At 34.3% G+C, this 14,323-nt stretch overlaps 1 protein-coding gene across 4 annotated transcripts in view; it reads left to right on the top strand.

Annotated features, from left to right (window-relative positions):
• Positions 1 to 14,323, top strand: part of LOC124360713 (biotin--protein ligase) — a 60,511-nt gene that overhangs the window by 28,462 nt on the left and 17,726 nt on the right. For all 4 annotated transcript variants that reach the window (XR_006922269.1, XM_046814549.1, XM_046814550.1 and 1 more), the window contains 3 exons: positions 3,068 to 3,394; positions 8,117 to 8,270; positions 12,777 to 12,962. Coding sequence is in view for 3 of the 4 variants with exons in the window: in XM_046814549.1 (XP_046670505.1) it covers positions 3,068 to 3,394; positions 8,117 to 8,270; positions 12,777 to 12,962 (667 nt within the window). In the remaining variant the exon portion in view is untranslated. The remainder of the gene's footprint in view (positions 1 to 3,067; positions 3,395 to 8,116; positions 8,271 to 12,776; positions 12,963 to 14,323) is intronic.

The raw sequence follows: 14,323 nt of genomic DNA, 5'->3' as shown, positions 1-14,323 counted from the left end.
ATTATATGGAGAGCATTATAATAACAATATCTTATTGTTTCCATGGAAACATATTTTTGTTTTTTTTACAAAATGTAAGAAAACATTTTTTTTGGACATTATTTTTGTTAAATATTCCGTTGTGTAACTGCTTAGCAATAAGCTTTACATTAAAACTGTAAATGTATAACTTATTCAAAATTTTGTCCTGATTCCAAAAATATATAATTATTGTAACTTTTACCTCAAAACGTATGTGTTACAGGGCTTTGTATGAAAAATCACGTGTATTTACTTATTTTCAAAAATGCGTGGATTTCTAAATAAATATTATTTTTCGTGGGTAAACATAACCTCGTGACTGCATTTTTACTTATATTATATTATATTATATGAACCTATAAACTATAAACTCAGCGTCACTAGATTTACGGTCTCTAAAGTTTTCACCCATACTAAAACTATAACCTAAGAAAGCTAAAAACAATAATAACAACACTAAAACACTATAAAATACAATTTCCTTAAATACTATTGGATTCGTAACCTCAAACACAAAACCCGGCACTTGTTTACAGTTTCACAAAATGAGGTTGATCCCGTACTTACGTTCTTGTCAGCTGTCCGTAGAAAACGATGTTTTACGGTAAACAAAGAAGACAATAATCGAAGTAAGAACGGTAAATCGGTACTATAGTTAATGCCGTTCCAGAATATATCAAATAAAAATCATTTATATGACCTTAATTGCCTAAAATTTCAATAACTGTACATGTCTACTTTGGCGACGAATATTCGTCGTTGCCAAATCGGACGGGCCTTTGGCGACGAAAATTCGTTTCATAGCAGCTGGAGGGTTAAAATACGCTGATTCCAAAATATCATTTAATTCATCTTGCTCTAAATTAACTCAAACCATTTAACTACTTAATAATACATTTAATAAAGTCAACTCCTTACTAAACTTTAAAAATCTTACTCTTATCCATCAAAATTAAACAATTTGATGTTTTGATAAAAAAACTGAGTGTCTTAGATAAAGCAACTTATATATTCGTGACTATACAGATCCCACTATAGCCATACATGAAAAGTATCTGCTGTTGGTTCTTCTGTAGTTGGTTATTTGTCAAGTACAGGAGTATAAGATATACAATTACAGTACATATATACATAGTGTTTCAGTATAAAATGCAAAGTTTTGTGTGATTGTAGATGATACCTCAAGCATAATTTCTGAGATAGGAACCATGAGTTGTATGTGTATAATAACAATATGAGAGAGAAAAGAATTCTTTGAGAAAGACCCCTCATCTTATATAATAAAAGGAAAATCAGTGCAACGCATTGTCATTTATTTGTGTGAATATTCACAGTGAAATAAAACTTTGAATTCAATGAGCATGCAATAAGATCGTGAATGGATGCTCACAATAATAAAGAACAGATAAGCATGATAAGCCACACACTATCCTTCAAAAACTTATTTTCTTAATTCTAGAAATAGCCACATTCAGATGGATGGAAATCCCAAAGGTTTAAAAGTGAAGGAAACAGGATTTGTCCGGACATTTGCCATTGTTTAGTGAAACAAAAATGAACGATGGCAAATGTCCGGAAAAATCCTGTTTCCTTCACAATCCCTTCATCGTCAAAAATAAACTTCAAACAAAGGTTTAAATGTTCTTAATTTTGAGGAAACGTTCTCCATAAATGATTGAGCTAATATAGTTCATAATTAATTGAGTTATACATTCTCCATTTTACCTAAATTGTTATAATTACTTAATCTTTTTATGAGATGTCCTGCCAGTTCTCCTTGAGGGTCTAATTCCCTGGGGCCCAGGATACATCTTTAGGAGGAAATGTGCATTTAGCTTGATAATGTGCATTTCTCACAGGTAGTTCGTGACTACTTTGACAAAGGGTCATTGCATTAGACATGGTGGGTAATCTCACCCAGCTTTTCACAACTTCTTTTTTTATTGTGTTATAAAAAAAGAATACAAATCCCCGGGGCCAAACACGCAGGTATTGATTGGTAGGATTGTTGCAGCTGCAAAGGATATTTGAGACAGCTTAGCCACAATCTTTCCAACAGTGTGGATTTCCATGATCTGTAGAACTATTTTTAGTAATTTTGTATTTACAAAAAATATGAAGTATACACCTTTTTTGAAGCAATCGTTACATTTTGTTAGATTTTCATGGTAACAATTTAATGTTATTTTTGAGTTTATTAATAAACAGATTTTATTTTCAGTTAATTGTGTATTAAATATCCTTGGTAAATGAATTTACAGGCTGAAAGTAATATTTCTATTACGATAAAACAAATATTAATGTAACATCTGTCAAAATTAAAAAGTAGATATTTAAACTGAAAAATACTCAATAACTGATTTAACAATGCTCACTTTTTGAACTCTGCCAATCAGCTTGCTGATGGTTAGTACTGACAAGCTTTCTGCTATTGTGTATGTGTAGTGTGTATTATTTTAGTTATAGCTTGTAAAATTTCAAGTTATTGTTAGATTGTATGAATAGATACATTTCGTGAAATGTGAATCAGAAGTTTGATTCCTGGTGTAACAAGGAAATGTATTATTATACATTGATGCAGAAAAAAAACATATGCACTTAAGACTAGATGGAGATAAACAAGTTGGGAGTTAACATAGTCTATAATTTAATTTGAGTAGTTTTAGAAACTTCACCATATTGCAACATTATTGAAACCTCCATAACATCTACAGTTAAGTATTATTTGGTTAAAAACTGAGTAAATGATTATCATTGAGAAAATGACAAAGGTAACTGAGATTGAAGAGGGATACCAGAAGAATGCATATGTCTTTTGGAGACACAAGTTTTGGCTTCAATCTGGCTATGCGAGTATGAGTGTGAGGTGTTTGGATTCTTATTTTTGGATGCTCAAAGTTTTACGAAAACTTCATTTATTGTTCAAATGTCCAACTAGAGTGAAATTGTTATTACATTTCTTATTATATGAGAAAACAAGTAAGCTAGATTATAGAACTTTATTAAATTCCTACATCCAGAAAAGTGACTGTATTTTTAATTGTAGGTACACAATCTACAGTCTAAGCCTGTCACAAATGATGTCATCAGCATGGGTGGGACAGGCGACCCTAGTGGTGGTGTGTGGCAGTGTCCCTACTACCCTTGCCCCCATACTGCTGCAGTACGTACTGGTGAAGGGTGGCTCACTGCTATGTCTCTGCTCAGACCTTCTCGGTGTGTTCCTACCGATCTTCCGCACAGCCGAAGTGCGCCCTGACCAGCTTGTCACCTTCTCTTACTCCAGCTGGAAACATGTCCGCATGATGCATCATATATTCTGCTACCAGCCTGCCAGTTCTGCCAAGTTTTCTTCGTCGGATGAAACCAACAGGTTTGTTTTGTGGGATACCTGAACTAACATTGATAGTTAACCCTGGAAGTGATATGGTCAGGTACCTAGAATGGTAGTGATTCTCACAGTTTTGTTGATAAACATATAAAACTGTTATATATGTTGAACATAAATCAAACGGTATAGCATATCATTTTAATCAGTATGAACTAGAGAATATTTTACTGTAAGAAAACATGGTACATACCTGACAAAATGTGTGTTGTACAGAAGAAATAAAAGGAACAGAAAAATATATTTTTCAAAGCAAATAGCACAATAATATCATGAGAGTTAACATCAAACTTAAAATGTATGAAATGTTTACAGTTTTATTTGGAACAAAATGTTTGATATGCATAAGTTCACTTAATCTGTAGATAAAAAGATATACATAAAAACAAAACTATGTACAATCCTTCTACCAGCATGTTTCCTTAGCCTGAATCACTTTCAGGTGTTTTTCGCCCGAAAATATCTCTAATGTCACTTGAACAACATGGATCAGCTATAATAAATTATTATTATAACCACAATAAACAATGACTATGACCACAATAAAATATCCATCGCAGCAGAAAGGGGCGCAATGCCTGGGAGGAGAGGGGGAGGTTGATGAGATAACGAAAAATACCCCCCAAGAGTATTTTATTTCAAAATAATCAATTGCATAATAGTCTATTTCAACTAAAAGTAACATTTATGTTGGAACTTAATCAATTTATGTTGAACTTTGATCAATCATAATTAAATATATAAATCCAAACTTGTTAATGATTTTAATGTACTAAATACATGGCACTGCACATATAATAATTTAATTTAATTCAAAACACTAAATATTTGAATTTCACCATCACACAGCAACTATGAAAGTGAGGTTAGTTCTTACTATTTCTTGTGGCTTCTTCCTGTACCTGGTACTTTCAAAAACCGACAACAAAATGTACTCGTACTGATTTAGAATAATACGTTACAAAGTACTCCTGAAATGGTACTGGTACATGTTTCATTTACTGTTACTGCTAAACGAGTTTGTGTACTTTGTACCATGAACGGTGGTAACCTTGCCTTGTAAAGTACCTGTAACAGTAACTTGTACTGGCTACTTTTGGTTTGTGGTAACAGATATTCTCGGGATAGTTGGGTACCAGTTTCAAAGTATCTGTTACAGTAGTCTCAATGTGATCAGTTGTCACAGTAGTGAGTGAGATGCGGAGCTCTGAGCAGTTCTGTATTGTGTTAGTTTGTTACCATTTATTGTGAGAACAAGGCAACACCGCCCTAGGCTCTCTGGTGGTTTAGGCATTGAAACGAACAATTGCCGGTTACGGTAAATTAAGAAAACCTGCTCAATTTAATCTGTGTAATTAAATTAAACATCTTAACATCTAATTCTATAATGTAACCAATGCCAAATTTTGTGGACCACCCGGTCAAAAATAAAAGTTAAGATGGTAGTTCATTAACAAATTTATCTCATACTATTCTAAAATTACATATTAAATTGCAGTACACTTGTATCTATCTTGTATAAACATTTGTTCTTAATTTGATCACAAGTTTCCGTTTTATGAATATTCATAGTTGTAGTTTGGTTAAAACCACTAAAAACCAGTATTTTTTGTAGTTATCAATATAAAACTGGAATTTATTGTAAGGAAACAGTGTTATCTGTAGAAACACAGCAATAAACATGCAACATTTTTATATAACTCCTGTTATTGTAGCTCTGTTAGTTAGTTTGTGGTTAACTTACAAAATCCGGATATCTATACTTTTTGAACCTAGAGTAGACATCAAGATTTAGCTGTGTTTTTGGTTTATGATTTAAACTTAACTATTTTTTTAAAGTTATGATTAAATTTTTTTGTAGTTAAATACACTTCATGTATTTGTTGCAGAAGATTTTAATTATCCCTGTTTAAGCTTCCTGGTGATTGGTGGTAGAGTGGTTTTACTGTAAACTTTATATCCTCTGACCTGATCTTTGCCCTCCTTTTTATTAGTTCAGAAGTACTTTAAAATAACAGTTTTCAGACCTAATATTTCAATAATTCCTCTACTGATCTAAGAGGTTTTCCATACCTCCAACCACTCATTGTCCTGCAAACCAGCCGGAAAAAAATGTCTGGTTGTGCCACTGCAGCCCCAGCTGAAAAGTAGCAATGAAATAGAGCAGTCAGCTGGCTAGGCAGCGAGGCACTTGGTTTTTATTTTTTACTTGTGATTGTGCAACAACAGTACTCTATATATTCTGTTTTATTGTTCTTGTAGCCAATGATTCAAAGAATTGATTCATGCTTATTTCACAGAAATGTACTGAACCATTGCGAGCAACGTCAGTACAAAAAATGAGTAGTAAATTACGACTTCATCAGTAAAGAGGCATGTGAATGAGTCTAATGTATGACTTATATCAGTTCCAGAGCTGAGTAATTTATCAATTTATAATTTATGCAATTTGTAATATAATACAAAATCACTTTTCGTATCTGCCAATTATTTTGTATACCCTGATGAGGAAAAATTGTTTATTCTATTGATTGATTGAATAGAAAACACAAATTGCTTTAAATACAGTCCTATTCCTATTGCTGACATTTTGTAGCTGCAGTACTGCAGTAGATGTAGATACATGAGCTACACCAGCTCTCAAGAACCAAGAACCTATGTAGAATTAAATTATAAAGGCCAAATAAGTTAATAAAGGATTAAATTAAATTTTTGCCTCAAATTTTCAATGGTAGTTCTTAAATAAAATGATATACGAGGGGTATCCAAAAAGTAAGTTTCCCTGTTCTGTAAAAAGACGCGTACGTAACACAGCGTGCAGCTGTGGGCGGGGATATATAGCGCGGTTTGGTTGGCAACAGGTGCGCCGGTCACTGGCCCATTGTCACGCTTCTCAGTCAGTTGCTGCCCAAACATCATGGAGACTCCACTGCGTTCTGCCGCCAGTTGCGAAGTCCGTAGTGTTATTCGTTTCTTGACCGCCAAAAACGAAACTGCCGTTGAAATTCATCGTCAGTTGTGTCAAGTGTATGGTGAACATGTTATGTCCATTCAGATGGTCTGTCGTTGGCGTGCAATGTTTTTGGAAGGAAGAGAAAATGTTCATGACGATGAGCGTAGCGTAGTGGCCGACCGGCCAATTCTCGGTAACATGACGTCATTAATGCTGTACGAGCAGTTATTGACAATGATAAGCGAGTGACTCTCGATGAAATTATGGATAAACTGCCATCAAGTGTTGAAGTTAGCCGGTCATCTGTGCACAATATCATGACAGAAGATCTTCAGCTTGCAAAAGTGTGTGCAAGATGGGTGCCTCGCTTATTGAGCAATGCCCATAAACAACAACGAATGGCTGCTGCCCAGCCTTTCTTGCGATTGTTTGACGATGAAGATGAAAACCTTTTCAGTAGAATAGTCACTGGTGATGAAACATGGATTCACCACTCAACTCCAGAGACCAAACGCCAGAGTATGGTGTGGCAAAAAAAAGGAGAGGCAGCTCCTCAAAAAGCCAAAGTTTTTGAGTCGGCAGGAAAGGTAATGGCTACAGTTTTTTGGGACTGCCGTGGAGTGTTATTGATTGACTATCTTCCTCGTGGCGAAACCATAAATGCAGAAAGGTATTGTGAAGTTCTCACCAGACTTCGGCGGGCAATACAGAATAAACGGCGCGGACTTTTGTCGCGCATGGTTCTGCTTATTTAAGATAACGCCCGACCACACGCTGCTCGTGCAACAATGGAACTTTTGAGGAAATTTAAGTGGGATGTTTTTGGTCATCCTCCATACTCACCAGATCTTGCGCCTAGCGATTTTCATCTGTTTCCGGAGCTGAAAAGACACCTTGGCGGTCGGCGATTTGCCAACAGTGATGACCTTCAAAATGAGGTGGATACTTGGCTTAAAAATTTGCCCGGTGAATTTTGTGATGCTGGAATAAAAAAACTACTTCCTAGATACCAAGAGTGCTTAGAAAGAGATGGTAACTATGTAGAAAAATAAGGTATGATGTAAAAAGTTGAATAAATGTGTTTCAGTTATTTTTTGAGTCTTTTTAACTTTTTCATAATTAATGGAAACTTAATTTTGGATACCCCTCGTAGTTGATTTATACATTAAAATAAGAATACTATATTTACTTTTACTTCTCAAGTCAGATGATTAGACAACTTTTTAAAAGTTATCTGAGCTTTCTTAATTTCAATTTTTGCAATTTTGTTAGATTTAACATTAAATGTAGTTGTTAATAAAATTGGTTCTCTAAATTTACAACCAGTTTAAGGACTGTTTTTTTACTTAACTCAACTGGTTATATTGAACACGTGTCTATTAGTGTGTATATAACATGGTATCCACACTCAAATAACTTTAGCTTAACCTAGTAGGAGTAAGGTACCTGCTCTATAACCATGTCAGGTCATGTGGTTTAATTGATTTCTGTGCGTAACATTGACTCCTGGGTATTTAAGTAGTTAATACTCAAAATGGAATTGCATATAATAGGTTACTCTAATTACTCGTAGTTTGAAATTTTCTGAATCTAGGCTCCATCATATTCTTCAAACTTGTGTTTGTGATGATTTCAGTATTTTATGATAAATTTTGTTTAAAGTGATTGGAATGTCTTCTAAAGATTTGTCTGGATAAGGTAATTTTTACTTTAGCATTTCTTATTTTTTTGAGATGATTTAAATATGATTGCAGTATAAACATTCCAAAGTCAGTGGAAGTGCTGGATGATGACAACAAGCTGCACACGCTCTCAGTGAAGGTGCTCGGGGCAGAGGAGACATGGCAAACCCCAAGCCTTCTGTTAGGCACTGAAAACCAATCCGGTGGCAGAGTAGTTTTCTCTCAGGTACCTCATTGATGAATCTTTCAGTAGATTTGTAAATATAGATATGGGCTGCCTGGAGAAAAGTTAATTTTACTAAAATTAGTGACATACATATTTTATTATGTAAATAAAACAGTTTTTAAATTGATCTTTTATTGTGACCTTTATGTAAAGTAGTGCATGTTTATGTAAAGTAGGTAAATAAAACAATTTTTAAATTGATCTTTTATTGTGACCTTTGAACATTCAGTAATGATTTTAAACTATCTAAAAACGTTATATGGCTTCTATTGTACTTATTATGGATTATTTGCACTTAAGTTAACTCAAATATTTAATGATATTTGAATTACCAATTGATAGATTTACAATTATTATTAAATTTAAAAGTAGTTTGTGATTAATCCTACAAGATTGTTTGAGTTAATTTGAATATGAGAGAACTTTAGTGTAGGAATATGTTGATAAAACTATATGACCTACACAATTGATATATTTGAATTTTCTTTGTTTTACATTTATAAAAAAAAATCTTATGCTAAAATTTGAAAAATCTAATTGATCCCCATTAAAAACGAAAAATTGTGATTCAGTGGGTATGCAACTAAAAATAAATTGAATGTAATGAATGTGCTTTGAGAGTATAGAATGCTTAATGTTCCTCTTACGTGTCCAGTCATTGAGCATTAACTGACATTTGTGGGATAATTGCGAGCAAGTTTACAAGTGTTTATAAATTCAACTTTTGTGGAAATTTATAGGGATGTATATATTTTTAGAAACCAAAGTCGGACGATTTTGAGTCCCAACATCGAACTCAGGAGGATTGAAAACGAGTTAAGCCGTGGACCAGTATGGACATGATCAAAATCAACCAATCTGTCAATTTATGGTACATGGCTTATGTATGGCCGCCAATAGGACTACACCACCTAATAAAGTCACATTCTTTTGAGCCTTCGCTCATGGGGCTCCAAGTGGATGTCCTCTTAATGGATGAAGAATTTGGTCTTAGAGACGTTTAGGCATAATCCTACAGATGGTTGCTTTGCACCATCAGCCACTTGACCGAGTGCATGATCCAAATTTCTGAACCTGCAATTCCTGTCGTACTGAGCAGGATTACTATTGCAACGACTCGTTATCAGTAGAGTAAAACTAACCTGTCTGATAATAGTCTAAACCTAGGTCATGTTCCCTTTTGGTGATTAAACTAGTTGGAAGTCTCGTATGGTCTATTTGGAGTGATGACCTTGTTGGTTTTTATGTATGCTCTATTAGTTCTAATGAGCATCTCGACTTGACTGCCTCGGAAGCTAGTTGGAGAAAATCCTGGTCATTCAAAAAAAGGCAGTCAGAACTTTAGCCGGACTGCAACGACTTGACAGCTGCAGGGAAGCATTTAAATCATTAAATATCTTAACGGTTGTTGGACTCTACATCAAAGAAGTTGTGATGTACGTGGATGGAGAAGATCTCTTGAGAGGATCGGATCTACACACCTACTGCACACGTAATGCCAACCTCTACAACCTCCCAGCACATCGCCTCACTCAATATGAGAAAAAAACCACATATAAAGGTGCTAAATTCTTCAACCGTCTACCAAGAGACATAAGAACAGGAAGTGGAAGCAAGCTGAAATCAAGACTTCACAGCTGGTTGGCCGAACGTCCATTTTACTCCATCAACGAGTTCCTTCAACATGACTAAAACGATTCCAAAGAACGCTTTATCTGTTAAAACATTTCACTGTCTTATTTACAAATGTATAATTTGTTTCTCTATGTGATTTGAATTATGACTATGTATAATTGACACCATTTCTGTTCTCAATGAACATGTTATTAAAGGATGTTTTGATTTGATTTTGATTTGATTTGGCATTTATGATTACCCTAATTTAGTCAAATTACACTACTCTTATAATTGCATTATAATTTTACATTGAAAAACCAATTGTTTAACCGTTACAGACCTAACACTTGATTGTCCATTTCCTGTATCAAGATGATTTCTGATTTATAGAAAAAGATTTACAGACTGTACCTCCTGTATTGTTTATGATCCTGCTGTTTATTAAACATCTGATATGTCATATAGCCAGTTGAGACACCTAACTTCAATCTACACCTGCTGTAATGTTAATCATTTCAAAAATTATTTTCACACATAAACCCCTTCCTTTTGTGAATTCCGTGAGAAAAAAGTTCAAAAATTCTTAAATAAATAAAATTGTATTGTTTGGTCTTCAGTGCCGCCAGATATTCTTAAAAGTGGCCACTTTAAAAAAATGGAACCCCTTTTCAAATATTTTGACGAATTTTAGGCCCAAAAAACCTGACCTATATTATACCTTTAACTCCAGTGTGGATACCCTAATTCCCACGCATGCCTTGACTGCAGTATCGAAACCAAAAAAAATCTAAATATGATATATTTTTCTCCACCATCTGACCTGTTTAAGGTATTCCAATTGAAAAACCTCTCAAAAAGTATTAAAGATGAAAACCGAATTGTTGGGGCCTTAGTGCCAGATAATTAAAAACAATGGCCAATTCTATGAACGGAATCCCATTTTTTAATATTTTTAATGACATTTAGGAAAAAACCGACTTACATAATATTATACCTTTAACTCCAGTTTGGGCACCTTAATTACCATGTATCCCCTGACCGCGGTATTGAAAAAAAAAACCTAAAAATGGCATTCTTCTCCATCATCCAACCTGCTTAAGGCATTCCAATTGAAAACCCCCCAAAAGTACATTAATCTTGAAAATCTTAATTACTATTTTGGTCTGCTGTGCTACATAATTTAATAAAAGACCGACTTTATGACTGGAATCTTGTTTTTAAATTATTTAAGTATTTTTAAGCCCAAAAAATCCTGGACTCCAATTTTACCACCCAAATTTGGACTTCCCCTTAACCCCGGTATTGTCACTAAAAACCTAAAAATCGTATGTTTGTCCGTCCGTCAACTTCGTAAGAAATTCAAATTGAAAAACAAAAAAATACATAAATAAAAAAGTAACTTTTTGTGTTCTTAAATGCCTGATAATTGGCCATTGGGCAAATTTATTAAATGGAACCCCAATTAACAATTTTTTACAATTTTTATGCCCAAAAATACGGACTAGTGTCATAAACTGGCCTCTAGTTTGGACATCCAAATACGCATGCACCCTCTGACCTTGTGATTGGGCGTAAAATCAAAAACACATATTTGTACATTATCTCGTCTACTAAGGGGTTCCAGTGGGGTTTCCAAGCTGTGGTAAAAACCGCTAATCATGAGAATAGTCTTTCTTGGGTCCTGAGCGCCGGATAATTTTTCTAACCTCCAATTTCTTCACTGCAACCATATTTTATATGTTAGAGCCATGATATATAAGGCCAACCAACCCAGCTCAGCTAACTTCACCTAGGCTGTAGTTTGTGCTCCAAATTTTATATAGTCCTCTACACCCCCTTATGACATTAGAGTATGTATGGCCCATGGCACTTTTGTTGCCAACTCTGGATTTACAACAATGTCCAAACAGAAAATTTTCTCCAACATGTACTACGTCTAAAAGCTAGAGATCCAGAGATTGTTATGTAATTTTTTTTATCCAGTTCCACCATCTTGAATTGTACAGACCCCTGAAGAGGTACTGGTTGTTTGTAAAGGCCAGTCACCTTAATCTCCTAAGAGGTATCAAATAAGCCCTTTACTTGGGGACAATATTAAGCCATTTAGAATCCCTGCAAATTATGCTTTTTCAGTACTTTAACCATCAACACCCCAAGGTCACAAGAAGTGGCACATACCAATTTTTAAACGCAAGTCTTTCCGTTCCACAGTGTCCAATGTGAAAATTTTATGCCTCGCTCAACACCTCTTAGGTTCACACTAGGCTTGATCCGCTATCTTGAATGGAGAATGAAAGGAGCTAGTGACCCATAACTGGCGGAAAACCTAGGTTGTCTACTATAGCACACCAAACTCATCCCTATATTGGATTCGTCCCACTTACCGCATAGGCTCCAGTCTGAAAGGGCCATTTTTGACCCCCTCTTCTCCAACACTATACATGGATCAGACGTCTACAAGCAGATTGTTCATATGATTACCTCAGTGTATGACTCCCGTTGGTTAAAACAGAAATTTATAGATCACTTCTAGGGATGCTCATGTCTCTTTTATTGGTATATATAAGACAATCCAAAACTTGGCGAATTCTGCTTTACCATGAACAAATTTTTAGATGTAATTTTTTATGTTAAAAAAAAAAAAAAAAAAACACGATTAATAAATTTTAATAAACAATTTTTTATTATGATTAAACACTTTTTGTAACTATTTTAGACTGGTACAAAGATGTTAACATTCAGATGTAAATATGTTACTTCAAAAAAGTTGATATGTCGTTATATTTTGAAATTAAATGATAAGTAAATCCAGAACTGAAAATAAATGGAACTAAAAAATAAAATCTCTTGACCTTCAAATTTTTTAATATAAGTATTTTGGTTTTTCAGGTACATTTGGAGGCTGACCCTTCTCAATATGAGAGCGATGAAGATAAGGCAAAAGCTCTGAAAGAAAGTAATCCAGCCAGAATAGAAATATTCTCAGACTTGTTATCCACACATCTTGGCCTTGACTGCAGTAGAGACAAGACAGACACAAAGTACAGTGCTGCCTATTTCCTTGGCTCTCATGAGGTACCATCATCATAGATTAGTTTCTGTACTAAAAGATATATGAATTTATTAATTTACATAAGTATTAATTGACTTTGACATAAATTATTTGTTGAGTAAAGTTAATTCCACATAATATGTTTATTTATAGAAGGTATTTCCCAAACTAAATATCTCACATGCCATTAAGACTTTATCAAACTTTATACTTTTCAATTTCAGAATATTCAAAAGATTTGCGCTATACTAACAAAATAAAACTCAGACACTCCACAAATTGTTGTAAGGAAAAGAAATATGAGCTACAGAAACATTCAGAAAATGAAAAAAAATACTCAAAAATGAAGAGTGGCAGAAGTCTTCAATTCTGGTGATGTGAACAACTGCATATAATGTCTTCCACAACACACTTCAACAAGCACTCGATCAAGCTTTCGCACTCACCATGTCACACAAGAGGAAGAACAAAAATAGTCTTCTACAACTCCTCACTTCTACAGGAGAGACAAATCTTCTTGTCTGTCCAAAACTTATACCTTGCAACTGGTGGGGAAGAATACAAAATGAGGACTCTGCTCCTGAAAAAGGAGTATGACCTTCATTTAGACAAATGACATAACAGAATAATGGTGCAAAAATCATAGAATCAAGCAACAAACCCAAGACAATCTGGGACATAATAAATTCTGAATGAACAAGGTAATCAAGAACAAAGCGAAAGAAAATTAACTACTAAACAAACTCATTTTTCAATTGCATGAACTAACAAACTCACGAGAAGTTGCTAACCATACGAATCACTTCTTTACTACTGTTGTAGATCAAACTACAAAAAATAATACACACAAACAAGAACAAGAATTATTCTCCTGCGGCTCCAAAACATTCCTACACTCATTGTAGAAGCTACTAGCTGCCAAGAAATGAGTGATCTCATACAATCCCTGAAACCATAACCATTCACAGGATATGATGATATATCTGGTAAACTAGTTAAGATTTGTGCAGGAGAGCTGCTCAAATATAACCTCTTTAGACATTAACAATAGATTTGCCTCAGGAGTTTCCCATGGGCACTAAAAGTAGCTAAAATCTATCCAAAACTAAAAAAAGCCCTTCAACAGAGGCAAATAATTATCGACCAATCTCCTTAATTCCAACATTTTCTAAAGTCATGAGAAAACTAGTTCTGAAAACAATGTTTAATCATCTCAGTCGAAACCACCTCTTAACCCTACATCATCATGAATTCATAAGTAATAAATTTACAAACCAATAATGGAAAAATAGCTACGACACTCTAACTCAAGACCAATCACCAGAGGAGTACCACAGGAGTCAGTCTTGGGCCCTGTTCTCTTTATTCTTATTACGAACGATCT

This window comes from Homalodisca vitripennis, chromosome 4, assembly GCF_021130785.1.
Source record: "Homalodisca vitripennis isolate AUS2020 chromosome 4, UT_GWSS_2.1, whole genome shotgun sequence".
NCBI lineage: Eukaryota > Metazoa > Arthropoda > Insecta > Hemiptera > Cicadellidae > Homalodisca > Homalodisca vitripennis.
Note: the sequence above shows the minus strand (reverse complement) of the source record. Positions and strands in the feature narration are given on the sequence as shown.